The following is a 27,018-nucleotide window of genomic DNA, read 5'->3' on the forward strand; positions in this document are numbered from 1 at the left end:
ATTACAGGTACACTCTACTTTTTTAGTGCTCTACATCAACACTCTCACTCACTCACTCTCACACACACACACACACCACTACAAAAGGTGTTCCAACTGCAGCGACTGCCCACAGATAGTCTGCTGCAACTGTCTTATTACAACTGTTTGGCGACATGTAGTGCAAAACACGCCTTCAGCAAAAACAGGTGACCTCAGCAAAAACAAGGTGTCACAGTCCTTTAACAGGTCAACATGGGCCTACCTTATTTGAAAAGAAGCTCACATCGACGGCTGATGTGATCCCAGTCTCTTAACTTCCAGCTTTTCTTCCAAAGACATTGAGGAAAATGGGTATGAAAGCAAATAATCCACCTCGTTCATGCTAACGCCGCCATAGCTTAACCTTTTCTCGCTCCGTCAAAGGCCTGTGGGCTGACCGAAGTTAGCCCAAATGATCAGTAAATCACGGGGGCGGGACATGACACCTGTCAATCACTTACAAGAACGAAATGAATGAAAGCGGACTGTATCTGCTGGGACTGTAAAAAAATAATCCCATTTAGAGATATTCTATGTTTTTCTTTTGATTGATTGGTGCTGTTGCTACCTTTGTTTTCACCTAAACTTAAAACAACCTGTTGTAAGTTATTTGAAAAATAATTTTCTCATCTTTTTGTGTTGGCCTGGGAGGGCTTAGCCCTGTTAGCCCATTTATACCAGCCGTCCCTGGGTACATCTATATTAAAGGGAAACATTCTGTGGTGCCGTGATTACTGATCATCAGTGACTAATAAACAAATGCTGCATTTCTGACAATGCCTTATGGGAGAATGAGCAGCCTTGGTGGAGTACTGCTCTCTGAGTGCTTCTCTTCTTATATATGTTGTTATGTATATATAATACTTTATTTTAGATTTTTTTGTTGATATCTCTTTGCAGCAGGGTTTTATTTTACTTCTTTTAACTTTAAAAATGAAATACCCACTTCCCAAACTTTTCCATTCAACTGCATATGCTGTCTCCCTTATTTTATGTTTTTGATCGAACAGAAAAGCAGACGTTTTAGAGGAGACGGTAAATTTTCTTCTCATGATCATTAATCCTTGCATTTAGAGTATAGAAACAGGGAATTGGCCAATAAGGATCTATAAAGCAGTGTCTTGGTTTGTGATCTTTGGTTACATGTAAAGGCCACATGCATAACTTTAACGTGTGTGTTCTTGACAGGGGAGCAGCAAGGCCAGAGCTCAGAGGGACAACAGTGAAGGAAGTGATAGTGGCTCCTCTGTTTGTACTGTCAATAGCAGCCAGGACCAGCCCTGCATAGATGACCCATTGTCTTCCTCTTCTCATACAAGGCCCACCAGCCCACTCAGGTAAACACACTTAGACACACATGCCCAAACACTGAATCATATCTCGGGTCAGAGCAGTCGGTGTTCTAAAGGTCAGAGCAGTTGTACTTGTTTTACTTGGTTTTCAGGGTTTATTGTAGTTACAGGCAAGGTTGGATTCAGCCTAATTAATTAATTAAGGTGTTGTGGAATATGGGCTCACCACCTGCAAGGTTAGGGTGATGGTCTGGTGCTGTGAGAAGTGATTGGCACGCAAATGTTGGGCCTTCAGCACTTTGATACAGGCTCAGTATCTCATGGTGAGTGGGATTATGTTTAGTATTATGTCAAGCTTTCTTTTATAAGTCCGATTAGTGCATATTATAAACATTTTTTGTGTCAAACTGCAGTACACAATATTATTTCCCCACCATGCATTTGTCTTCACTGTCTCTTCTCGTCATACCTTCAGATGCCACAACTCAACAGGAGACCTCAAGCACCTGGACACCTCTCGTTCCCTGTCACCATCCTCCTCCTCTTTGCCCAGTGATGCTCAGCCACAGGGCTTCCGCCGGCGGGCCAGCACCTTCAGTCACCCCCCTACTCCCTCCTCAGGACCCGAGTACTCCCCGGTGCAGATATTGATTCACAAGCCACAGGAACCTTCAGCAGCTAGCAAGCCCAAGCTCGTGCGACACTACTCCGTCAGCACAGACTCCCCACACCAGAGCAAGTGAGGAGAGTGTGTGTTTCGGTTTGTGTTTGTACAGACCGAAAAATAGATGTCTGTTTATATTTATTGAATATTTTGGTCTCAACACAAACCCGGAAATTGGAGTTCTAAATATTGCTTCATTGTTTGCTTTAGACTGTAACAGTAAGGCTTGTTATTCAATATAATGCGATCTCAGATCACATTGAGCACATAGGCAGAGGTAATATACACTACTTTCAAGATTTGGGCAAAATTATTTCCAGGACTAAGTAATTGATTTGTTGCATCTTGACAGTATGTCGTATAGAGACAGAGAGTGTGATTATCAGTGCCTCTGCAAGATAGTTGTCTCAGCTGACAGTAATGACACACTAGAGAGGAATGGTTGCTGTAATTTTTTATATAGCCAATACACTTAACCATAAGGGTTTTTGCACCATAACGTATGACAATTTACGTCATCTCAGTGGGTCTATGACAAAGGTTTTAAACCCAGATTTAGACCTGAGGAATAGGTTGTGAAGCCAGCTTGGACAGTATGAATTGATTTATTCCATCTGATCACTTTAAAAGCAAGGGAATGTCATCTTCTTAATGTGCATTACTGGAATACTAGGACTTCAGCAGTGACAACAGTCTGCTGGGTTTTCAATCAGAGTGTGCCAGGTGTATCAGTGTCAAAGTGTTACAGGTCAAAATAGACTGGGTTATAGAGTAGTTCAGTAGAGTATGCAGCAGTGTTAAACATGAAGTCGTTGTTAGAAAAAGCATCTTTCATATTTTGCATCAGTCCCCTCATCATACTGCAAATATTTTCTGTTTTTAGTGTCTCTATAACATGCTTTGTGTCATAAAGTACATTTTAGTGATGCTACCAGTATACTGTCCATTAAATTAGCTGAGATAAGATGCAGATAAACTTGTTAAATGAGGGTGGATACGTCATTCACTTCAGTCAAATAGAACATATATACAAATATTCCATAATTTCATACATATTTCATATTGCTGAGAAGATCGTGATAAGCCAACACCACTCCTTAAGACACCTAACCATACACGCTGTCTTTCCTTCACTTCTACCAGCTGTATTCCTGCTGTTTCTCTTCACCCTTTTCTCCATTTTCATTAATCACTCAGTGTCTGTGACTTTCTTTTCCTTCTCTCATTCTCGCTGCATTTGCACTCAGAAATGTCCCAACCGACTGTAGCCTTCCTCCTGTTCCTCCCTGCCCTTCCTCCCACTCTCCTGTCCTCCTCCATCCTCCTTCCTCACCTTCTGCTGGAGCCCGGCTCAATAGAAGAAGGTGAGAATCTGTTTTTTTTTTAGTTCAACTCATGCAGTATCTCTTTTCTCTGTCTTAAGTGCTGTTATGTGAAGTTCTCATAACTCCTTTTGATCTCATTCTCCATGTTATTATATAAGTACCCATTCAGACAGAGAAGCACTTAACATGCCATTCATTGGCTGCTAGTTTGAAAGATGATTCACTCTCTTCAAAGACTGAGCAGTTTTCAGCTTTTTCCACCCTAGCCAACAACACTATGTCACTCGCATCCTTTAATTGACATCAGTGAAGTTGAAAAACATTACTTCCAAACAACACGTCTCTGTGTGAATGGGGCCCATGTTTCTGTTTTCATCCATGTTTGCCTCCTTTTTATCACCTCCATCTCAGCCCTCTGGGTGGTCTACGTGCTCGTCTCCGCTCCTCCTCCTCTGTCCCTAATTTTCTGAAATTTCAATTTCTGGCCCCTGTCCACGAGAATGAATATGCTGAACCAAAGAACAGGTACACACATACACACCAAATAATCACATTCATGTTAGCGTGTCGAACATAGCAATAATCTATGCTTATTTTTCCATCGATTCGTGTTGTGTTTTTAAAAAATTTAAACGTGTACATGTACTACTTATTGAATTTTTATCCGGTCGCATGTAACTACGTCTTTGTGCGTTTGTCCTCTCAGTGATGTAGCAGCTCTCTCTACACCAAATGCAACATTTGAGGTGGGGGAAAGCCCTCTGCGCAGCCATCGCCACTCCTGGAGGCAGCAGATCTTCCTCCGGGTCGCTACTCCTCAGAAAGGCACAGACGGCAACGGTAAGAATACGCAGACACACAAACTCATCCTCCGTGAATCAATGTGTGGTTCCCTTTGTGGACACTCAGTCACCATTAAGCAGTAAGACATTGACATGGGCATTGTCTGGCAGCGTTAAATTACAGACAATTAGGGCTGGACAGTAGGTTGAAATGTGTCATAACAAAATGTTTTTATTGTCAGTCAATGCTGATAATTATTCATCATTTTAAATGGCCTGTTTTTTTACTATTTTTTAATAAAGACCAGCAGGAAAGGTTTATTTTTATTTTAATATAGCAACTTTATCTTTCAAATCGCATAGATAATAAATGTTGTGTTAACATTTTGACAGTCAGAAATAATAACAACAAATAGCCTAACAACAGAAGGAAAACACCTCCATTAACGAGGGATATGATAGGCTGTTCAGAGCCAGGAAGGAGGCATGCTTTGGCTTTGTTCATGCGACCAAAATTTGTGTCAATGTTATTTGCTTTCATGTCAGTTTGCATCTAATGCATTTAAGTAAAACTGTCATAATGTTGAATGATTTTGTTATTGCTATGAACGTGGTGTCTATCGCCTGTATATATTGATATCGTTTTATTGCCCAACCATGTAGACTGTGCAGTTAGGCAGTTAAAATGATTTAAGGAAAAAATGGTCAAGAATCTCATAGCTTGTTAATGTGTGGCACAGATTCCAAAAGGCAAATTTATTCACTTTAACATCATGAGTGGAAATCTGCTCTCACACTGTATTAAACAACACACCAACAATGATATAATGAAAACAATCTGAAGTATGCTGGAAAAAATGTTTTGGCTGTTCATTAAATGTCTGAAAATACACGTTATATGCTCTATATGTGCAAAGGATTTAGCTACTAAAAGTAATGTGAGGTTGCTTCCAAAATGACACCATAACTAATACGTGGGATCAGATGGTCCCTCTTGAATGTTGAGCTCTGTGGCTGTCAGACCGTCTTTTGCAGTACTCCTTGCTCTTGTCATGGCTGTAAACAGTTTTTCAGACTATGTCATAAAGGTGTTTGGTTTTCATCATCTGGGATTGATAAATTCCCTCCTTGACAGTTTTACTTAATAGATAGTTGTCGAAATTTCTTTTTTTTTTCCCGACTGCACATCAGACATACACATTTTTAAATGCCATCTTCTTTATTCCACATTTTTTTTGTAATTTACTTGCACATTGTACAACTGAATTTTTGATGCACTTTTCTGCCTGAAAAAATGCTTCAAAATCTGAAATCTATTTGTTTAATTCAATTAAACCAAATATGTGGAAAATAGAACTGGAAAAATATTTGTGTTAATAAGGAACATAAAAGCTGATATGTGCCTACAAAGCTGAAAGCAAAACACACTGCATCAAAGAACATGAACAAGACCTATCACATTTGTCTTTTAATTTGCCCTATTTTTTAAAATGGCACAGGAACTGCACGTGCAGACTAAAGTGCAGTGACCAAGCTTTTCCACTCTGTGTCACTTTTTCATTTAATCTTAGACTGAGACTGACTTTATTAATCCTCAGAGGGAAATTCAGTTGTTACAGCGGCATGGATATTCAACAAAGGGGTGAACAATAAGACAACAGAAGGTGTGTTTAGAAAAGAGGAGTAAGTCAGAATAGATCATTGTATCAGAGTTCTTTGTCTCTCCAGTAAGAACTTGAATTGTTCACATCACATCCCTCCGGGCAGTTTGTCTTTCTTCACATCCTATATACAGTAATAATCATGTCCGTTCTTGTATTTATGGTAACACGTGTACGTCAGCGAGTGCAGATGTAAAGTCATGCTTGTACTTGCATCCGTTCAGATCTCATGTTTTGATAATTATAAGTATCGTGCACATATGACAGAAGAAGTGTTGACAGTTCCGATAGCTGGGTTGGTCATAATGTAACACCTGAAAGTTCCCAGCAGGATGATGATCCACATACAGTATTTCACTAGTCCCAGAAAGGACATGGATGACAAAAAGGAAAAATAATTGTTAGGCTCATTCAAGGTGAACTGTACCTCACTTGGAAAGCAGACAAGAGCAGGCGGCAGCTACAGGGCGCTGCAACCAATGAGACAGTTTCCAGCCGCCCTCGGTCTGAACAGGTGGTTACAGAAGCATTCACATCCTGTCAGATCTGATTTCCATTTAATAAAATGCTATGTTCCATTCTACATGAAATCTCCTGGAAATCACCATCATATCAGTTTGCTGCTGTATCGAAATCAGCTGAGCCAACCTGTCAGTCTAAAACTAATAAATTAGAACTCAGCCTGTAATATATTTTATGTATTTATAGTGGTTTATTCTGTTATTGAATGCTTGTTGAGTGGTGGATGCTGATATTTATTGGTCAGACCAGCTGAATGCATTCATTTTACAGATCGTAATTCATGTACTATTTACCACAGTTCCACTCTATTGTATAGGAACATTAGACAGATGTAGGTTGAGGTGCAAAGCAACACCTACAGTGTCCCTCAGCAATAAAGCTTAATACATAAACATGCTTAAAATATAGGCAGTGCTGTCCTGAATTGACAATTTTTGTGTGTCATTTCCAGAACTATTGATTGAGTAGACAAGTAAAGACACAGGTTTATGGATAGCTCAAAATAAAAAAAAAGTATTCCCCACAAAAAATTTGCTATTCAAAAATGTTACTTGGCATCAATCCTGAAAGTAAACAATGTCACACATTGTCAAGAAGTGGTGGATCCACCTGTGGTGATGCGAGCCAAAAAGCAGAAGGAGTAATAGGCTGTTTTGATAAATTCCCACGATGCCAGTACAGTTTGGACTTGCAAACTGCCTGGCGTTAGTAATTTATATTCATCGTACTGGCATTTCTGCCACTGCAGATGTGATCTTGTGCAGAGAAATTAGTGAAATTACAGAATGAAAAAGAATATCAAGGCCAACCCCATTTCCAAATTCTGAGAGAGACACTTAAAATAACAGGTTATTTGTCATATGAGCTGCTGTGTGTAGAAAGCCTGCTGTTTGCTACAGTGTTTTTTTAATGCTACCACTGGGGGATGCCAAAGTTTCTCATTCCCAATCCCACAGGTAGCGGTGTTCTCAGTACATTACAGCTACACTGATTTCCATATAGTTAAATTAACATTTCCCTGAAACTGTGTCAGCAACATTTCGACTGTCACAAAGGTGCAAGAGCAATTAACATCATGGAGTGTTTCTGTTGTTTGGCTAACTTCTGTGCACAGTCTTGTGGATTCTGCTCAGGGGTGGATATTGTATCTAATAAATGCATTGTGGAATGCTGGACTAATGTGACCCTTATATCCACTTTCCCACTGAATGTGTTGCTCATGGGGGATTACTGAGGCTTAGGTCTGTCTTTGTGCATAAGTTCCCCTGTCAAAGGAAACAGGTAATAAATCTTTCTTCGGCATCAACGAAATATGCACCCAAAGTTTAGTTTGATTGGCAAGTGTGGGAAAAGTTGTACTTTTAGCTGAGTGCAGCACAGAGATGGGGTGTGTGTGTGTGTGTGTGTGTGTGTGTGTGTGTGTGTGTGTGTGTGTGTGTGTGTGTGTGTGTGTGTGTGTGTGTGTGTGTGTGTGTGTGTGTGTGTGTGTGTGTGTGTGTGTGTGTGTGTGACTGTACACGAACACTTCCATGCATGAGGTCATGGGTGTGTCGTGTGTGTGTTCTTGTACTTGCTACATGGTGAGTACCAGTTTCTGCATTTAACTATCAAAGTGAGGACATTTTTACAAAGTGAGGACATATTGGCCGGTCCTCACTTTGAAACAGCCATGTTTGAGGGTGAAGACTTGTTTTTAGAGAACAGGTATGAATTGAGGTTTGGTTAGGGTTAGGGTAAGGATTAAGTTTAGGCAATCAGTTGTGGTGGTTAAGGTTAGGATAAGGCTCTAGGAAATGCATTACGCCTATGGATGTCCTCACTAAGATAGAAGTACAAACGTGCGTGCGGGCGGGCGTGCGTGTGTGTGTGTGCTTCAGGAGGTGGTGGTGTCTCAAGGTCATGTTGACAGTCCACACAGGCAGCGCCAGAGGAAAGCGTCAGCCTTGTTGACCCACTTTGCATTTTGTGTGTGTGTGTGTTTGTGGTGTGACCTGGTTCTAGTCAAGTTGTTTGCTGAGGGAGTGGATCGTGCCACTTAGTGCAAAAGTGTGTGTGATAGTTTTTGTGTTATGATTAGGCATATGTGGTACTATAGCTGTTAAGGTGAAGTTAGGAAGAGGCGAGGGGATTGATATAGTCAATGGAGGGTCCCCTCAAGGGTCACAGGATTTTGTGTGCTTGCGTTCTGTATGTGTTTGCAATTTCACACCAGAAAGTTAAGTCCTCGCCAGTGTTCTGTTGAAGCAGTGTAGCAGTCTCTGTTTGTCTAACAAATGCACACCTCTTTTAACAGAGTTCTGTGTGTGTGTGTGTGTGTGTGTGTGTGTGTGTGTGTGTGTGTGTATGCGCGCGCGTGCGCGTTACACTCAAGTCTGCCCTGTCTTCACTTCTCTTATAACTGAAGAGTCATAAGTTTGTACAGTGACTCGGTCGGTTTCAGCATGTCTTGGAAACACAGACACAAAGGCGCACAGTCCAGAAATGTTCACCTCATCTGGCACAAAGAATGCTATTGTTACTATATATGTGTGTGTGTAGTGAAGTGCAGAATGTGGGTTTGTTTTTGTAGTATTGAAAAGGTGACCTTATCTAACATATTTTTAATTTTCTTTGGAAAGATAAGCATCAAATTTACATACGTAAGCAGAGCTAAGGTATGTGTGTGCGTTTGTGCGCAGTCAAGATGTTCCTACGAATTGAAAGAGAAGCAAGTGCTATCTGGATAGTTGGTATGTCCTTCCTCTAAACAACACAGGGTATTTTGAGGTTTGGGATCCACCCTGTACTTTGGGGTGGAGTCACACAAACACTTTTTTTTTTTTTTTACTGCGTTGCACCCAACTGTGTCAAATATATCTCTGTTTAGCATTTTCTTTTTATATTGCATGGCTGTGAGATTGACAGGGAGAGAAAGGAGACCAGGCAGCCGCTTTTCAATTCACACCAGTGATCTGAAGTTGTTTACACCGGCTCCTGAGATCAGTCGTTTTCACACCTATGAACAAAGTATGGCGATGGTCGAACACAAATGGAAGGCCTAAGAGAAAGTCACACCGGGTTCATTGTACTTAATTTTAATCCCCTCAACCGCCTTTCCTTCCTTTGTCACCTTGGCATTAGTGAAAGAATCAGACCACATACCTCGAAGACAAAAAAGTCAGAGTTTGAAATCAAGATGAAAGTCCTTTTTGATGCTGAGACATGAATGAATGTGTTTGTGGACAGAAACTAATAAAAAAATTGTGAATGTGCTGCAGATGGATGTCATGATTATAATAATCCTTAACATAGTCATGTAAAAGTAGATGTATGTAGTGGCTTGTTTGTTTTTTCTTTGCATTATTATAAAAAGGGGCTGAATATTGCCACTAGTTAAATTATTAAATGATTAGTTTTAATGTTTATATTGCTACATTTCATGTCAGATTAATCTTAAAGTTAACAGTCCAATAAGGTGGACACCTAATGCAGCACAATCTTATCTAATCTAATGTAATAACCTGATTTGTCTTTCAGAGCGGGTGGATCCCTGTCTGGATGGAGGTCGGATGTGTGTGGTCCAGGTGGTGGGTGGAGGAGGTGGAGACTCATCCATGAGAGCGGTGCCTGAGGAGAGGACAAAGAGGAGCAAAGAGGAGCTGAGGGAACTGTGGAGGAAGGCCATCCTGCAGCAGATCCTTCTGCAGAGGATGGAGACGGAGAACCAGAAGCTACAAGGTGAACTGGTGTCATTAAGTGATTGAAACACTCACACACAAAAAGAGCCTGCAAAGACTGTTTTGTAGAGACTTAGCCTTGTTTACAAACAAAAGCTTTAACTTTGTTTGTGCACACATCCCCAAAAATACATTAAACTGTGAAGTAAAAATGCACTTCATTACAATGTGCAGTATAACATCACAAACATTGCAGTGCTGCAGTCATTAATAATACATGCAACAGACCACATGTCGAGTCAAACTGAATTAAAAACATAAATCTCTGCCTGCTTTCTGAAAATAACAATAAAAATTAAGTGCCAAAAATCAAAACACATAGCGCAGATTCACTTTAAATCAGCACATACTAATGCATACTGGATCAGCTACTGACGTCTATAGTATTGAACCATAACACATTTTACCGCAGCCAAGCTGAATTTGTTGTCTGTCAGCATGATAACAAGCACCCAGCGTTCTTTCATCTAACAGTGTCAGGAGTCACGCCGCTGAATTATTTATTATTTTTAATTGAATTGGTTTCTCTGGCGACTTGCCTCTCCAGATGTGCAACCAGTTAATCAAGTGCAAACCTGCTATTTCTATTTCTTTGTTCAGACATTTAAACCCACTGCAGATTAACAGGTTGTATAATATGTTTGTGTGTGTGCGTGCGTGCATGTGTTTCCTACTGGGTATATCTTTGGGTGTGCCAAGAGCACCACCCCTTTCCTGACCGACTTGGCTCATACCTACACATGCCTACGCCTACAAACTATCACGTCAACCACACCCAACACTTCAGGTCATCACACAGGTAGAAATGATTGCCTATACAGCAGGGCGTGGATGGACAGAATATGGGTCAATGTTGATGTCGGACACACACTCTCTGCAACCTCACTGTGCACACTGGTATTCGCATCTCCAGCATGTGGCAGCTTCTTAGTTTAATTGTGTTTTATTCCTCCCACAGGGTGCGCTCCACCTTTCTGTCCGTTATTTGTCTGGGTGGAACTCAACTCCCTGTCCCCTATTCTGTCTGTTTATCTCTTTCACTGCTGCCTGGTTTATGGGTCAGATATGAAAGTGTGTGTGCGTAGCTTTCTCAGCTCCAGGGTGGAGATCCCTATCCTGTTGTGTGTTATCAAGGGTGGAGTGTTCCAGCAACAGAGAATGGGAGAGAAATGGGGAATGGGAGGCGAAGAGAGGCCGGAGAGACTGGGCTGCCGCCAATGAGTGCGTCCTGAAAGACTGACTAGACTGTGCATGCTCCAGACAGATGATAAGACAGACAGCACAGCTCCACTGACAGCAACTATTCTTACTCTGGGTGTGTCAGCCATCTGCTCCATCCAAGTTTTTTTCCTGTATTATCCAGGCTACGCCTTTCAGGTCACTCCTGCTGCTTTTCAGTCTTTGGTTGCTGAGGCCATGATATACGGCGTTTCAAAAGAAGTACTTCGACCTCTTCAGATACTCTGTTTGTCTTGTGTTATTTTAAAATATGTTTATTCTGTGAGTTCTGTTCAAAGCAGAATTGAAACATTCTCTCTTTTTTTTTTAAAAACTCTGGCACTATTGTAATGACACTTTGCTAAATGTAACCAATGCAAAGACATTCATTCAGCCTAATTACCCCTGTTGGCTATAAATCCCCATTTCCTGGAAGGTATCAGTGCCTGTTGGAACGGGATGTGACCTGCTGTCTCCGTCCTGTCCAGTAGTGATGATATCACTCTCCTGAGCACAGCCAAGCTGCAGCTGGTCGCTGGGTGGACACCACACATGAGCGGAAAGGGTGGGGGAGTCCACATGGGGAGGGAGAGTGTGGTTGACGGATGAGACAAATGTGGGATTTACTGTGAGGAAAGAGTTGAGTGTTGGCGGAGAAGCAAAAGAGAAGAAGAGTAGGGTTGTGCGTTAAGTGATTAGTGGAGGGAGAGAGGAAGGGTGTTGTCAAAAAAAGAGAACAGATGAGGGGTGCTGGGTGTGTCCGCACCTTCTTTGATCACTGGTGTCAACATTTTGCAACGGAATTCACAGTTTGGTTTGTAGGGTGGATTAATTTGAAAGTCCAGAGGCATTGTCTCTACCATGCATTCAGTTATCAAAAAACAAGTCATGGGTGTGTTAGAATTTTTTTTTTTTTTAAATATTTGAAAATTGAAGTCTCCGTGTCCCCAGTTATCAATAAAATTAGGATTCCCAAAAGATATTTTCTAAGTGGGTTTTAGGAACAAACTCCCCAAACTGCGGTATTAAACTGCTGCGTTACATGGCATATAGGTAGACTGTTTTCTAGCAGACCGATCCAGTTTGAATTTTAGGTACAGGATGTTGTGGAAGGTCAGACAGTTGCAGATTTGTGGCCATGTGTCACTTTGTAAAATTACTTTGACATTAAAGTGGCCATAATTAATAGTAATAACAGTATTAAATGATGACAAAGAGTATTAAATGATTATGTTAAAACGAAATGAAAGGAATTTATGAACCTAAAGTGAATTATAGTCCCAGTGCTGCAGCTCCTCTTGTCTTTACCGAGCTCCATAGTGAGTTATAGCTCATTGTTTAACAGCTTCACTGTTCTGGTTTTTGTAATCACTTTCAGACTGTTTGGATCTCTTCTCCTTAGCAGAGAAGTGCATTAATCAGAGTAGGTTTTAAACAGCTGCATTTGCAACTAGATTTTCAGTTCTTATCTGTTTTTAAGTGTTAAGACCACAAGCATGCCACAACAAAGAGTGTGCGGATGCCAGTATGAGTAATGTATGAAAGTGAATGAGTGCAATGTGAGGTTCATGTTGGTGGTGCAAAATGAAACTGAAATGACAAAGCAAAATGTGTAGGGAGAAGAGCAGCATGCAGGCAGGTGAGCCTGACAGAAACACAGACCAGCTACAGTGAGGGTAACTGCGCTCCACCCCGCAACAAAAACGCAGCGCACGAAGGGTGCTAAAGTTGTCAAATTGTGTGTCCTTTTATGTTTGCAGCCTCAGAGAGCGATCTGCAGAACAAGCGTCTGAAGTTGGACTATGAGGAAATAACTCCATGTCTAAAGGAGGTGACTCTGGTGTGGGAAAAATGCTGGGAACTCCTGGGAGAGCAAAGGTCAAATTTGACACTGAGACCATACATGCTGCAGTTGCACAAGGTACATATTTGGGTCGACAAATACATATATCAGCGCTTCATGGAAATGTTTGTTCTTTTTTAAAATCAGCAGGTATTTGCAAATATTGACCAAAGCTTAATGTATAAAGCTGCAAAACTGAAAATGTGTGTTGTAACCTTTCCTGTTATCATCAGCCTCCACCTTGGCCTTTTTTCAAAATACAACAAAAGGAGAGAGAATGAATTGAAGAATGAAGTGTTTATATTCCAGTGTTTGTGGGTTACAGTGAAATCAGTGTGTATTACCTTTTAACGTTTTTACCTCCAGTGTCTGCCTCTGATCGTTTTTGTCCTGTCCAGTTTCTAGTATCATCATGTTCTGCACAGAGGACAGGAAGGTTATCTTTTCAGCTTCAGCCTTGAACAAAACAGATTTAAAGTCCAAACTCACATTTAAACACTGAAAGGCTGCTACGTAACAAGTATGACTGTTAGAACTTGGTGAAGTGGACTTTAGAGCTCGATTATCCATCTGATGGAAAGTTGGAAATAAAATTTGCATCCACCCATTAGCTGATTAGCTTAGCTTAGCACAACGACAAAAAGCAGGGAAACAGTTAGCCTGCCTCTGATCCAACGGTAATATAATTCATCTACCAGCACTAAAGCTCAGTAAAAGGCACATAATTTCTCTTTTGTTTAAACAACAAAAAAAACAAAGTGTGAAAGAGCAATTTGCATTTAACTTTGCAACCATTAGTGACAATAGAAAATTGCAGCAAGCAAAAACGCTAACTCCAGATGCCAGATTTGTTCTTTTTTGCATAAGATTGTGTTACCTTTGGACAGAGCCAGTCTTGCATTTCTTCCTGTTTTTATCAAGCTAAATGGCTGCAGGATCTGTCTTTATATCTTCTGTAGAGACATGAAAGTCTTATTATCCCATCCAAATCTCTGCTAGAGAGCAAATGAACGTACTCTTCAAAATGTCAGACTTTTGGTTTTGTTGATAAATGAAGCTTAAGAGTCTCGATTTATTGAGAGAAGGTTTTTGTAGTTTGATCTAATTAAAACAACACTGCTACTATAAATAGTGTATGGTTCAGTAATTGTGACGCATAAAGCATTGGTTGACGGGATTATTATTATGAAACAGTCAAACTACAGAATCCTAGTAAACAGAGAAAGTATTTCTGGTAAAAATTCTAGACGCATGCATTTACAATATTTGTTACAATTATGTGTCAGCAAGGTTGACAATAAAAATTGGATTCCAGGGAAATAATGATAGAACATTGTTACCCTTTACAGATGTAGAAATATTGGCTTTGGGCAAAAAAAAAAACAAAAACCAAACACTCCCTGTCTGACACACTGTTAAACTAATTACGGGGCTGGTGTCAGATCTTCAGGTGATATGCTTGTTTGAGACACATTTTTCAAAAAGCCGAGGACGATAGAGATCACTTTGGACCAAGTTGGCAGCTCTCGGTTTTGCAAATTAGCACTGCCTTAAACTCTTTCATCTGTGTCGTCTCTGACAGGTGTCCCGAGGCAGCATCGAGGTGAAATCTGGAAGTTTCTCTCTGAACAGTACCTGCTCAGACAGACGGTCCCGTCTCGACCGCCTTCCAATCACACTCCGTACAAAGAGCTGCTGAAACAACTCACCTCGCAGCAACACGCCATCCTCATAGATCTGGGTAACGCACACAAAGACAGTCTTTAAATACTGCAGTTTTATCAGTTCTATTAAAGAAACACCAAATAAATATTGCAAGTACACTCACTCCTGCTCCTGAAAATGGAAGTAGTTTAGAATGTAAAGTCAGCATTTTATTTTCCAGTATTGTAAACACCTGTGTGCACTTAAAAACATGTTGTACAAATTGATTTTTACTATTAAAAATAGTAAAAATCAATTTAAAATTAAAATTTTTACAATTTTTTTGTGAAATACGTGTTTTCAGAAAAATAACTTTTGTTTTTCCTTGTTGTATGATTTAGGTCATTATATCTTGTTATTCTAGGCAAAAGGTAGAGAGTCCTGCACATAGAGGTGACGGGTCTTATAATGCAGTGAGCCCACAGTGAGGGCCTTTTTTTACATAAATACTACAACATTTGATACAAATTCTAAGTTTGACTGTAAAATAAAATTACATCGCCTGCTGTGTCGCTTTAATAAGTCGCAAAATTCCTTTAGTGAGCACATTTTGTTTTTCTCAAACCTCATTTTAACACGTTTGCCCTCAAATGTCCCCAACACCCCGCACCCAAAAACCCACACACACTCACTACCTACACCCCACCCATATAACACCCACATACATGCATACTCACATCCACCCACGACTCCATCCCTGTAACACCTCCTTATTTGTTGTCTTTCATCCGCCTATCGTGTTATTCACCCTTCTGCAAATAGGGCAGGGACAGTGGTAGCGGAATGTACATGAGCGGTTTCCTAACATGACCCAATGTAAAGGTGTTGTGTGCTTTATGACAAACACCCTCAGTGTTTATGACACTGACGCCACAGAGAGGTATGTAGGTCGAGAATGTACGCTTCATATATGCAAAGATAAGAGTTTCTTAGGTGAAGGATTCAGAGGTGTGAAGTCTACTTCTCCTTATCTTACATACAGCAGAACAGAACATACCCATACACACTTTACATCAGGCAGGGGAGGGAGTCGTAGCATTATGTTCAGAAACATAAAGCCCCCACAGCACATTCCACGCATGCACACTCACACGGTCATCATTGTCTTCTCCAAAACCTCACATCACACACTGTAAGTCAAGACATCCACGGTCCCAAAACACACAAACCCGCCAATTACCCGACTGTCCATGCGAAGAATGTTCTTTTACAGATCCCAGTCCTCATTATCTTGTCATTTTTGAAAGATGCATGTCCCGTCCACCGTTACATGTTAAGCTCCTGAAGCAGGGTGTGCAGTCCTCGCATAAAGCCGCATTCATATGTGTGTTTTCATGTTTGTAAGCATGTTTGCTTAGAATAGGTTGGCACATGCTCATGCACTGAGCTTCCTATTAGCATCCACAGCAAAATGTGGAGTCTTTGCATCCTAAGGCAAAGTTCAGCGGCATATATGCTTCATTGAAATGTGCACACACCCAAAGGTTTCAGTCTCTTATCTCTCCTTTTGGTTCACTCACATTCTTTCAACGAGTATGTCAGACAAAATCAAATAAATCTATGCCATTAAAACTATGCGTTGGTGTGTTAGAGGTTTATCCTTTTGACTTCCCACATTATATTGATGCTATGTCTGTCATTGTATTTAATTCTAAATGTGAAGTGCTGATATTTTGCGATGGATGGATCATGCCTTGCTCTTTTCTTCTGTTGCAGGTCGCACTTTCCCCACTCATCCATATTTCCAGGCCCAGCTGGGGGCAGGACAGCTGTCCCTGTATAATATACTGAAAGCCTATTCACTGCTTGACCCCGAGGTATCATTTTGTGCCTCACCTCTGGCCTCCTCTCTTTCACTTTGCATGTTTCTCTTCTCTTCACTCAATGGAATTCTCTGCCCAGCTGTCTATTAGGCTTACACATTTCCCTTCTTCCCTGTCTTGTAGACATCAAGTTTGTTATTGTTATTATTGTAGGTGGGCTACTGCCAGGGACTGTCCTTCATTGCTGGAGTGCTGCTTTTACACATGGGGGAGGAGGATGCCTTCAACATGCTCAAATTTCTAATGTATGATGTCGGGCTCCGCAAACAGTACAGGCCTGACATGATTATCCTGCAGGTAAAAAGCACACAAACACAGTGTCTTTGTCATCTTTGTCCCTCATGCATAGTTCCCTTTTACAGAATCTGTCATTGTCCCACAAACCTTAATCCAGATCATTTCTCTGTTTTTCCACTTACTTCTCATACTGTGAGTCACTGTTCTTCCATACATGCATTCATCGATCATACAATGGTGCATCATGCATCATTTCACATTTAAACAATCAGAATAGATTAGAATGTGATGGTGAGGCTGTGAAATGACAGCTGATGCTTGGTTTGCACTTGGAACTTAGTTGGATCATCACTCAGCTGATATAATCCTTAATGATCCTTCCACAGCAGATACATACATCACAGGTTTTAATATCTTTTCTCTTTTTTTAATTTCACCTTTTGATAAAATTGCAGCAAGACTAGATGGATTTACTGCAATTGACCAAGACAGAGTATCGGCTGTTGTGTTTATATTCATTTACTTTGTGGTCGAGGTGCATGTCTTGCTACAGCATAGCTACACTGGCTACATGCCTAAATTTGATAGCAGTGCTACAACATTGGGATTCAACACAAATCCTGCAGGATGAGACGGTCGTGTTTTGCTGTGGGTGGGAGCACACAATCAAAAAATATGTTGTGAGTCTGTTAGCCAGAACAATGGTTCAAAAGAAGATTAAGGCAGATTTATATAGAACAAAAGCAAAGCAAGGCAAGTCTGACATTTGGAAAAATATCTAATAATAATAGTAGTGCTTATAACTTTGTGTATAGGACCCTTCAGAACAGTGTTCACAAATTGTTTTGACGGTCAAAACATGCAACACAGACAATCAAGCAAGATATAGGAGACACGTCAGAGCAGTGAATTAAAATAAATAGTGAAATGATAGTAAATTAAATGAATAATTAGTTGGATTTAGCACTCATATCAAAGAAGAAGTTTGAAAATTAAAGAATAATATTGAGGATTAAAATTTAATAGTTAGAAAATCAGAGAATTAAAGAATTAGAGAGATGACATCATACCAAAGAACCAGGTAGTGAAAATTAAAATAAAACAAGAGAGAACATCTAAAACAAACAGGACATAATACAGAATAAATTACTCAAACTAAATACAGCTGAAAAATGAACTTCACATAAAAGCAAATCTGTAGAAATGGGTTTTAAGAAGTGATTTTTTAGAAGTTACTGACTCTGCAAGCCTCATCTCCTCAGGCAATTTCACAGTTGTTACTGAAAAGAATTGTACTTGGTTGTGACAAATGTGCCAAGTATTAATATACAGCACAAACAAATCTGGTATTTATGGATGAAGGCAACATAGGTGCTTTCAGGTTGAAGTAAATGCTCTTTCAAAGATAAAACACTTCTTTCTGCACATATTGAACAAGTCACTGTTGTGATTAATAAATGAGTACTTACTGCACTAGAATAACTTAAATTGTTATAAATGTAATTGCAATGTTCCCAGGGCTGTATTACAACACATTAATGTTCAAAAGCCTGTGTGTAGCATCATGTTACACCAGTAAAAACATCTGTGCTGTGCTGTGTTGTTCCTACCAGATTCAGATGTACCAGCTGTCGCGGCTGCTCCATGACTACCACAGGGATCTTTACAGCCACCTAGAGCAGCAGGAGATTGGGCCCAGTTTATATGCCACCCCCTGGTTCCTCACCGCCTTCGCCTCACACTTCCCTCTTGGCTTTGTGGCCAGAGTCTTCGGTAAGCTTTGGCAGCTCTTTTATTTCTGCACTTACAGCTGCTTTATTTGGTCACCACACTGTTTGTTCTTCCTGAGAGAAGCCCAGCAGCAGTGATGCAGGATAGAAACAGGATGATTGGGCGTTTACAGAGATGTTGAGTTTACTCCACTCCCAAGTTAGCTTTTGGAATTAGATCTTAAAGGGGTGAGGGAATGGTGGAGCAAGATGAAATGCTAGAAACTATGATTGAAGGCTGAACAGGAGGAATAGAAGATAAAGTAGAGGAAAAAGGAATCTAATGAGTTTGGCAGCAGAGGGTGAGGAAGATGCAAGTGGTTTGTGTATTTGTAAAGTAGAGGAGATTTATGATATTCTTTTCTTCAAACCACCATATCTTTGGACTACTGTCTCTAATAGTGAGTCATGTACACATAGACACATACAGTATGATCTAAAGTCTTTGTTAGCCAGCTACAGACTGCTGTTTCTCTTAACTGACCTTTATCATTTGTGTAAATACCATCACACCCACAGTTGCTTTTTATTTTTTTCGTCTTTTCTTTCCTCTCCCTCATTCCTTCGTTCTGTCTTCATGCTTAATTTCTTACATGGTGTTCAGTCACTGAACCAGACTCCCTGGCTCCACATGCTCATCTGAGCATAAAACCGTGTGTGTGTCTGTGTGTGTGTCTGTCTGTCTGTCTCTGTGTGTGTTTTGCACTTGGAGGACATCATGTTTGCAGTGTCAAGTCTTTGATATCATGTGCGGGGCTCCACAGGTCCGCTCCCATTCCTTAATCTTGTGTATGATCTCATGCGATCCTGCCTAGCCCTTACCACACCCTGCTGTATTCAAAGCATACACACAAACACACACCTACTCTGACTTTCCAAATTCACCCTGGCCTATATTTATGTTTGCTTAATCGCTTTTTACTGACGTCAAATCATCTTTGCCATAAAGACGGCATTAAGTCTCCAATAAATACACTAAGCTTTGCTGTCAGCACTTGTCGTTATTGAATGTACAATATATAATTTAATGTCGGAGCCTTTGCTGCCCTCCTGTCTCTTTGTTTTTTTCATATTCTGCTTCAGCACCCTTTGACTATTTTGTCCTCTGTCAGACATGTTGTTCCTGCAGGGGTCAGAGGTCATCTTCAAGGTGGCTCTGAGCCTGCTGGGGAGCCACAAGCCTCTGATCCTGCAACACGACAACCTGGAGTCCATAGTGGACTTCATCAAGACGACACTGCCCAACCTGGGTCTGGTGCAGATGGAGAAAACAATCAACCAGGTAAGAAAAAGTGTAACTAACACTTTGATCACTAGACCGCCTGACTGGAATTGGAAACAAAGTGACTGACTATCTTTGATTATTCTTGGTCTTATTCAGTGTCATTTTGTTCACCTGTAGTAAAATTTGGACATACTGTACATTCCATCATGTCATCGTCATTCCGATGGGCAATAAGCAATGCAAAACAGATGCTGGCTGATTTTAGTAATCTAATCATCGCTGAAGGAGAAGTCTGGCATCACTTACAATATTTTTCATATTGTCAACAAATCCTATGAAAACAACCAAAACCAACAACGGTTAGTCTGTCTAACATCCCCAGCCTTTCTGTGGTCCTCAGACACAAACCCATTTGTTTACACTGAAAACATAAATCCTTCTAAATGGATGAAAGATGTATATTTTTATTCTTAAGAAAGTAAAATCATTTTCTAAAACAGCTGCACACTGCAGTTCTCAGCAAATGTTACTCAGCAGTAAATAATGTGCTTTTTAGAACAATTTTCAGTCAAAGATTAAACCACTATGAATAATAGTGAGGAACTTTAGTCTCCACTGTGGATAGAGTTCCAAAAACACTGAATTCCACTGCTGCCACAATTCAACTTGATGGCATCATTTATTGACACTTCATGCCTCCAAAACGCTCCCCTCTTTTAAATCCCACAGCTTAGTAGTCCATTTAAGGCATTCTCACTGTTTCCTACAAGTGAGCTGAACGTCATGTGTAAAATTGGTGGATTCTTCCTTTATATACACGGTTGGTTTCATAGTGAATCGTAGGTGCTTCAGCTCAGTTCGAGCTGGAGAAGCCACTTGGATGAAAGGTGAAACAACTTCAAGAACCTACAAGAGAAGTCCAGTTGATTTCTACTGAAGCTCCTATGATTTCTGTGGCCTGGATGACTGAGCACCGACACAGACAATTTGTAGTGAAAATTCACTGCAGCACGATGATGTTTGTGAATTTGACTCAAAATTAAGTTCATGTTAATCAAGGAATAAAATGTGTTTTAGTAGTTGATGATGAGGCTGGGAGACCTCCCTGTGCCCATCAGCCGTCTGTAGACAACACGGAGTCATTTGGGTGACATCAACTGGAAGTATAATGTTAGCACAGAGTCAGTCAGTTAGTTGTGAGCTACAAGTTCAGCTAGATCACTTTTTTCTTCTTCTTTTATGTCGGACACTACTGTTCAAAAGTTTAGAGTCAGTTAGAGATGTCCTTATTTTTGAAACAAAACATTTTTTTTCGTTGAAGATAACATTAAATGAGTCAGAAATGCAGCAAGACATTGTTAATGTGTTAAATGACTATTCTAGCAGGAAACTGCTGATTTTTAATGGAATATCTACATAGGGGTACAGAGGAACATTTCCAGCAACCATCACTCCTGTGTTCTAATGCTACATTGTGTTAGCTAATGGTGTTGAAAGGATAATTAATGATTAGAAAACCCTTGTGTAGTTATGTTAGCACATGAATGAAAGTGAGTTTTCATGGAAAACATGAAATTGTCGGGGTGTTTGTGCATTTGTTTCGCATTAAAAGTCTGCTGAATTAGCTCTCAGCACCCTATTATAAGCTTTGAGCTCTGTGCAGACACCTGCAGAGGGGTCTACATGAGTTCTTGCTGACAAAACCTATGTAACTCAGACCTCTGCTGATCCTCACTGATGTGTGAAGTAGAACACTGGCCTTAGAGGTTCCTGTTGGTAGCATATCCATGGTTATTGAGGCAGTTATCAGAGGGTCATAGTGATACCGAGGAAAGCTTTAAAACATGAAAGCTTCAAAGAAAGCTTCATGTACGATCTTTATTCTGCAATTTTTGAACAGATTTTTGTTTATTTTTAAAGCATTTAGTAATGACATGTTTAGAGATGAGAGTATGACTTTAATCATTGTTTTGACAAGGTTTTGTTGTTGTTTTATTGCAAAAAAACCTGTCACGTTACTTTTTAAATATATGTAGAGTAGAGGAATATATCATTTCATGGTTTGATTTCAGAGTCACTGCTTGTAACTCAATTATTTGTCAGTGTAATTTGCAGGTGATTAGTTAATGGTAAAACAAATAATGTCTGAAGATGCTTTGTTTAACTGTGCGTCACAGACGCCGGTGGTTGCCACCTCCTGTCCTTTCTGTGCTTGTGTAGGTTAGGTAACTACTGAGTCAGTGGTCAGAGAACCTTTAGTAGCTTCTCTTATGTTGTATCAGAGTGTAAATACCTGAGGTGTTGTTTTTGTGCCACTAAATGTACTCAAGAAATTATTAGAGCTTCCTCAGTTCCTTACACAGATGTCTCATTGTAACATTTTACAAGTCCTAGCAATCACAAAGAGGTCGTGCAAGTTCTGTATTATGAAACAAGAAAACGGAGAATAATCTGCTGCTTAAGTGACAGTAGCTATCAATGTGAGCCACACCCTGACCTTTACAGCGGTGATGAGAGCGGCTGATGGGTGTGAGTCGAGTCTTTTTAACCTTTTCCTCATGCGTCAGTGTTTGGAAAAATACCGTATGTCAATAACATCAGGCTCACATGTTGAATGACTCCAAAAACTACCTGTCATGAGTCGGCCTCATTCATGTTGGTGCCAAATAGAGACCATTAGTTTAGCAGTAATGAGGTCGTCAGTTGTCTTGAAATGTCAGGAGATGACAGAAGTTTGATGAGTCAAGAGATGGTGACATGAAATGCTGTACACTACCAGTCAAAAGTTTGGACACACCTTCTCATTCAGTGCTTTTTATTTATTTGTATTATTTTCTACATTGTAGATAAATACTGAAGATTAACACTTTTTTCTTTGCTACATAATTCCGTTTGTATTCTTTTATAGTTCTGATGTCTTCAGTATTAATCTACAATGTAGAAAATATTTAAACAAAAACCACTGAATGAGAAGGTGTGTCCAAACTTTTGATCAGTAGTGTACTTTAAAAGGTATGCATTTATTTTACAGTTTGTATGAAATAGCCATGGGGTTGTTTGTCTGTACTTTCCCTCCAGTGCCACTCTTTTACATCAGGCTGTTTACAATGTTATCTGTGGTGTGACTCACAGTTTCACCAAAAAAAACAAGGACTGTACGTACATACAGCATGTGGCGAGCCTCGAGTGCAACACAGGTCTTGGGAAGGTGATTTTTGTAGGTTCAGTGATCTGCTAAATCTGTGTACTTTGTGACATGATGAGGAAATACTATAAGGGAATTTCCAGTTTCATGCAGCTCTTCCTTCCTAGGTCTGCCCATCGTCCTCAGTAATCATAGGGTAATGTTGTTATCAGCAGTGATGATGAAATGTTGATAGACTGGAGCAGAAGTTGCAATTACTAAGCCAGAGGCAGTTAATTCCTGTGTATTTAAATGAGAGGTCATTATGAAAGATGCAGCAAAATCTTTGGCGTCAAGTTCCATAATAAATGCAGACAAAAAGAATAAATCCAAACCACTCTGAGGCCTGGATTTAATTAATTAAAAAAATCTTTAATCGTGTGTTCATTTCTCCTCCACAAAGACACACAATGGAGTTTTGCGATGATTGGTTTGTTCATCTGTCTGTCCGTGCGAAACATTACTCGAAAACGGATTTGGATGAAATTTTTAAGAAAGGTCAGAAATGACACAAGGACCACCTGATTAGAGTTTAGCAGTGATGCAGCTTATAGTCTGGATCAATGGATTTGTTAAAGATTTCTGTATCATTGTGAGATAGCGGCACTGTAACTATGACAAGTGAACACTACATCAGCTGCCTGCTGATGATCACGAATGCAGTCCTACTACAAACTGATAGCTGCTGACGTATCCATCACAAATGATACAAGGAACAATTGATTAAATTGTGGGGGTGTTTCTGAGTCCAGTGAATTCCCGCCGCCCGCTACATATTTAGGTCCTGCGATTCGGTGTCCGTACATAACACACACATGCAGAACACACACCTGTGCTCAGCACAAGGTCTTTTTGTTTGGGGTTACATCTGTATTAAACGGACACATTCTGTAGTATCGTGATTTCTGACACAATTTTTTTCAAGATTTCATCCATTGGAAATGATACGACTGAGCAGCCTTGGCAAAGTACGGCGCTCTCTGAGTGCTTTTCTTCTTTAAGATTGTCACCTCTTCATTTTCTGTTGAAAATGCGCCTGAACTACTTACTTCTTGGCAGCTTGTCTTGTCTGAGAGCTTTTGTTTTACTTTAACCATCAGGAATGATGGTCAGACTGCAGTCATAAGAACTTATATGTAATAAACCAAACTTTACCTTTAAGCATCAACAAGCAAAAGGTTCAGTCATTTCAAGCATGTTTTTATTAAGCAGTTTGGATCATAAATAGAAAACAAATATCCAGTTGTTGCTCAGTTTAACAATTATTAGGTCAAAGAATGTTATGTAAGTACCAGTCAATTAACAAGTGGGACAGCATTTCAACAACAAATTACATCAAGAGTATAAATAAATGGAGCCTGTCACCTTAACCCATCCGTATTCCTTTTACATCCTTCATACATTCACACTCCTTTAAATTTGTATGACCCAGTGAAACAATACAAAGCTGTAAAATACTGACTTTGTTCGGTTTTTAGGCTGCAAGAGCTTAAAAACGATGAGTTTCTACTAAAATATGGCAGTTTGTATGTAAAGCGTATCAGATCTTGGTAAATATCAGCATTTTAAACATATCCTCTGTGTTCATTAGGTGTGTGAGATGGATGTTTCCAAGCAGCTGCAGGCCTATGAGGTGGAGTACCATGTGCTGCAGGATGAGCTGCTGGACACGCCTCCCACCCTCAACCAGCACCAGCGAGCTGCACAGCTGGAAAGGACCAATCAGAGCCTCCGACAGCAGAATCTCGACCTGCTTGAGGAGTTGCAGGTACACACACACACACACACACACACACACACACACACACACACACACACACACACACACACACACACACACACTCACTCAAATAAAGATAAGTCACTTTCTGTTATATTTTGCTCATTTAAACCATCTTTTCATCTCCAGGTGTCCCATGCTCGGGTTTGCAGCCTGGAGAGTCGAGTGGAGGCTTTGGTGCAGTCGGAGGGTCGGCTGAAGGAGCAGGTTTCTGCGCTGGAGGAGGAGAAGCAGCAGCTGGCGAGCACCGTCGCTCACCTCCACGACCTCCTCACCAGCCTCGGCATACACACCAGCCCTGATGGACACACACTCCCCCCACCCTCTGAGAAACACGCAGTGGCAGCAGCATCGAAGCTGGAAATCAGCGAGAGGCTGGATAACAGGACTGTGGACTCTCTGCTCCACCCGCTGGGTCTTCCAAAGGCTTCATAACTGCATCTTATGATTTTTCAAATGGTAAGTTTGTCCGAAAGAGGAGCCAGGTGTGAAAGACCCAGGAGGAGGAGGTTGTTATAACCTCCTACCTCCAGGAACATTTAATAAGACAAGAGGTAGTTGGACCTAAACAGGGGTTAGAAGAGAGAGAAATCTAAAGGAAAGCACACTCTTCCTTCACTCTAGCAAATCAAAATAAACATGTGATTCAACTAATCCCCAAAGAAAGCACTGTTCCCCTGGGCCTCTACTGTAAAAACAAACAAATTTGCACCTGTACTTGTATGTTTGCGTCTTTGAAAGCACTCCTGTTTTTTACCAGTGGGTTTGTTTGACTGTGTGGGATGCAAGGCGGCCAAAGATTGTCCTTACTAATGTTCAGCAAGCTCAAAGAACAAAGACTCCACCCTACAGTATTCTGAAACATGGTAATGGTCACTGTTACACATAAGAATGAATAAATAAAAGGTTCTCCCAAAGAAAAAAATAGAAGGAGAGAAGTGTAATAGAAAGTGAGAAGAAAGGACGAGTGAAGAAAAAACTTCATGACAATTGTTTTCTTTTTTGTTTTTCTGTTCTATGACATTAGCCAAATAATGCTAGATCTCGGACGGTGGTGTTCACATTCAGAGGTCAGAGGTGAACTATTTTCAATTCTTCCTCCGCATTTCTAGTCTTCCACAGTTTTGTTTCCTGACTGTACATTTTAGAGTTCATTTAGCTCCAGTAGCTCACAGGAAGAGCGACACAATCAATCCAGTCCATTTCACATCCTGTTTTTTCACCTTTGAATACACGTCGATTCATCTGTGTCGATGGGAAGATCTGAAAGGGTCCCGTTTCCTTTCTAGTGAAGGGGAAGTACAGACTTTTACCAATCGACTGCTTATAATTGCTGAAAAAGACACTTCAAACGGGAAAACCTCTGCTGTTGAGACAATCTGCCACCTATGAATCATTTACTGTATTCAACACACTGAATTCCTTCAGCTGCAGCTTGGTGTGTTTCTGTGTGACTTTTTGAATGTTATTGTGCGTCCGTGTTCCTCACTGATCCGAACAAATCTGTTGATTGACACTGTAAAGACATTTTGCTTTTACCCCCGACTCTCTTTGCACGTTTTCTGTTTTAGTGATCATTACTGTTGTTGTTATTCTGTACTTTAAAATATATTTCATATTCTTTCAGCACGTCTGAAGCCAGCTGTCTTTCTTTTTTTGTGGGTGTGCGGTTGTCTGCGTGTGGCGTGAATGCTCGTTTGTCAGGTGTCACACTGTCAGATTGTATCGGCAAGATTGTACCAGCTCCTGTCTAAACATGCCAGTCAGTTAGAAGGGTAGAGGTTTGATATAAGGTTCCGACCATATGGAAATTCTCTAGACACGGTGTTTAACGCATAGACGTGCATTTGTTCCCCTGAAGTTGCAGGAAAAAGCATGCTCGGACAAGTTGCGGCTCTGTTAGTATGCTTGTACTGTAAACGTGGATACACAACAGAAACAGCATCAGCAGAACACCAGCCAAAAAAAAAGACATAGAGAACTTTTTAAGGTTACATATCTTTTACTGTCAGAAATAAAAATCACATTTTTTGTACGCTTAAATATCTTGTTAGTTGCTGTGTCATGTTTCCTCTTTTGATGAGAGCTTTGTTTTTCTCATGTGATTGTGTTGGGTTTTTTGTTGTTGTTGTTTTTTTTTTGAATTTCCTAAAAGTTCAGCTCACAGTACCAGGAGTATACAATTTCACAGAGTTCCCAGAAAGATCTTTTTCTGCTCGCATTCCTGGAGCTGTTTGAGGTCCTCGGAAAGC

The 27,018-nt window shown here is 40.4% G+C and overlaps 1 protein-coding gene across 1 annotated transcript in view; it reads left to right on the forward strand.

Moving 5' to 3' along the window:
* tbc1d1 (TBC1 (tre-2/USP6, BUB2, cdc16) domain family, member 1) overlaps window positions 1-26,395 on the forward strand; it is a 48,908-nt gene extending 22,513 nt beyond the window's left edge. Inside the window, 15 exon segments of the mRNA XM_022206066.2 lie at window positions 1,210-1,358; window positions 1,789-2,052; window positions 3,225-3,341; window positions 3,714-3,827; window positions 4,009-4,142; window positions 9,784-9,984; window positions 12,962-13,051; window positions 13,054-13,122; window positions 14,627-14,785; window positions 16,465-16,565; window positions 16,725-16,868; window positions 18,422-18,581; window positions 19,690-19,859; window positions 24,578-24,754; window positions 24,896-26,395. Of these exon segments, the coding sequence (XP_022061758.2) occupies window positions 1,210-1,358; window positions 1,789-2,052; window positions 3,225-3,341; window positions 3,714-3,827; window positions 4,009-4,142; window positions 9,784-9,984; window positions 12,962-13,051; window positions 13,054-13,122; window positions 14,627-14,785; window positions 16,465-16,565; window positions 16,725-16,868; window positions 18,422-18,581; window positions 19,690-19,859; window positions 24,578-24,754; window positions 24,896-25,201 (2,355 nt within the window). The 3' untranslated portion in view covers window positions 25,202-26,395.
* The last annotated feature ends 623 nt before the right edge of the window (window positions 26,396-27,018 follow it).

This window comes from Acanthochromis polyacanthus, chromosome 3 (assembly GCF_021347895.1).
Source record: "Acanthochromis polyacanthus isolate Apoly-LR-REF ecotype Palm Island chromosome 3, KAUST_Apoly_ChrSc, whole genome shotgun sequence".
NCBI classification, from domain to species: domain Eukaryota; kingdom Metazoa; phylum Chordata; class Actinopteri; family Pomacentridae; genus Acanthochromis; species Acanthochromis polyacanthus.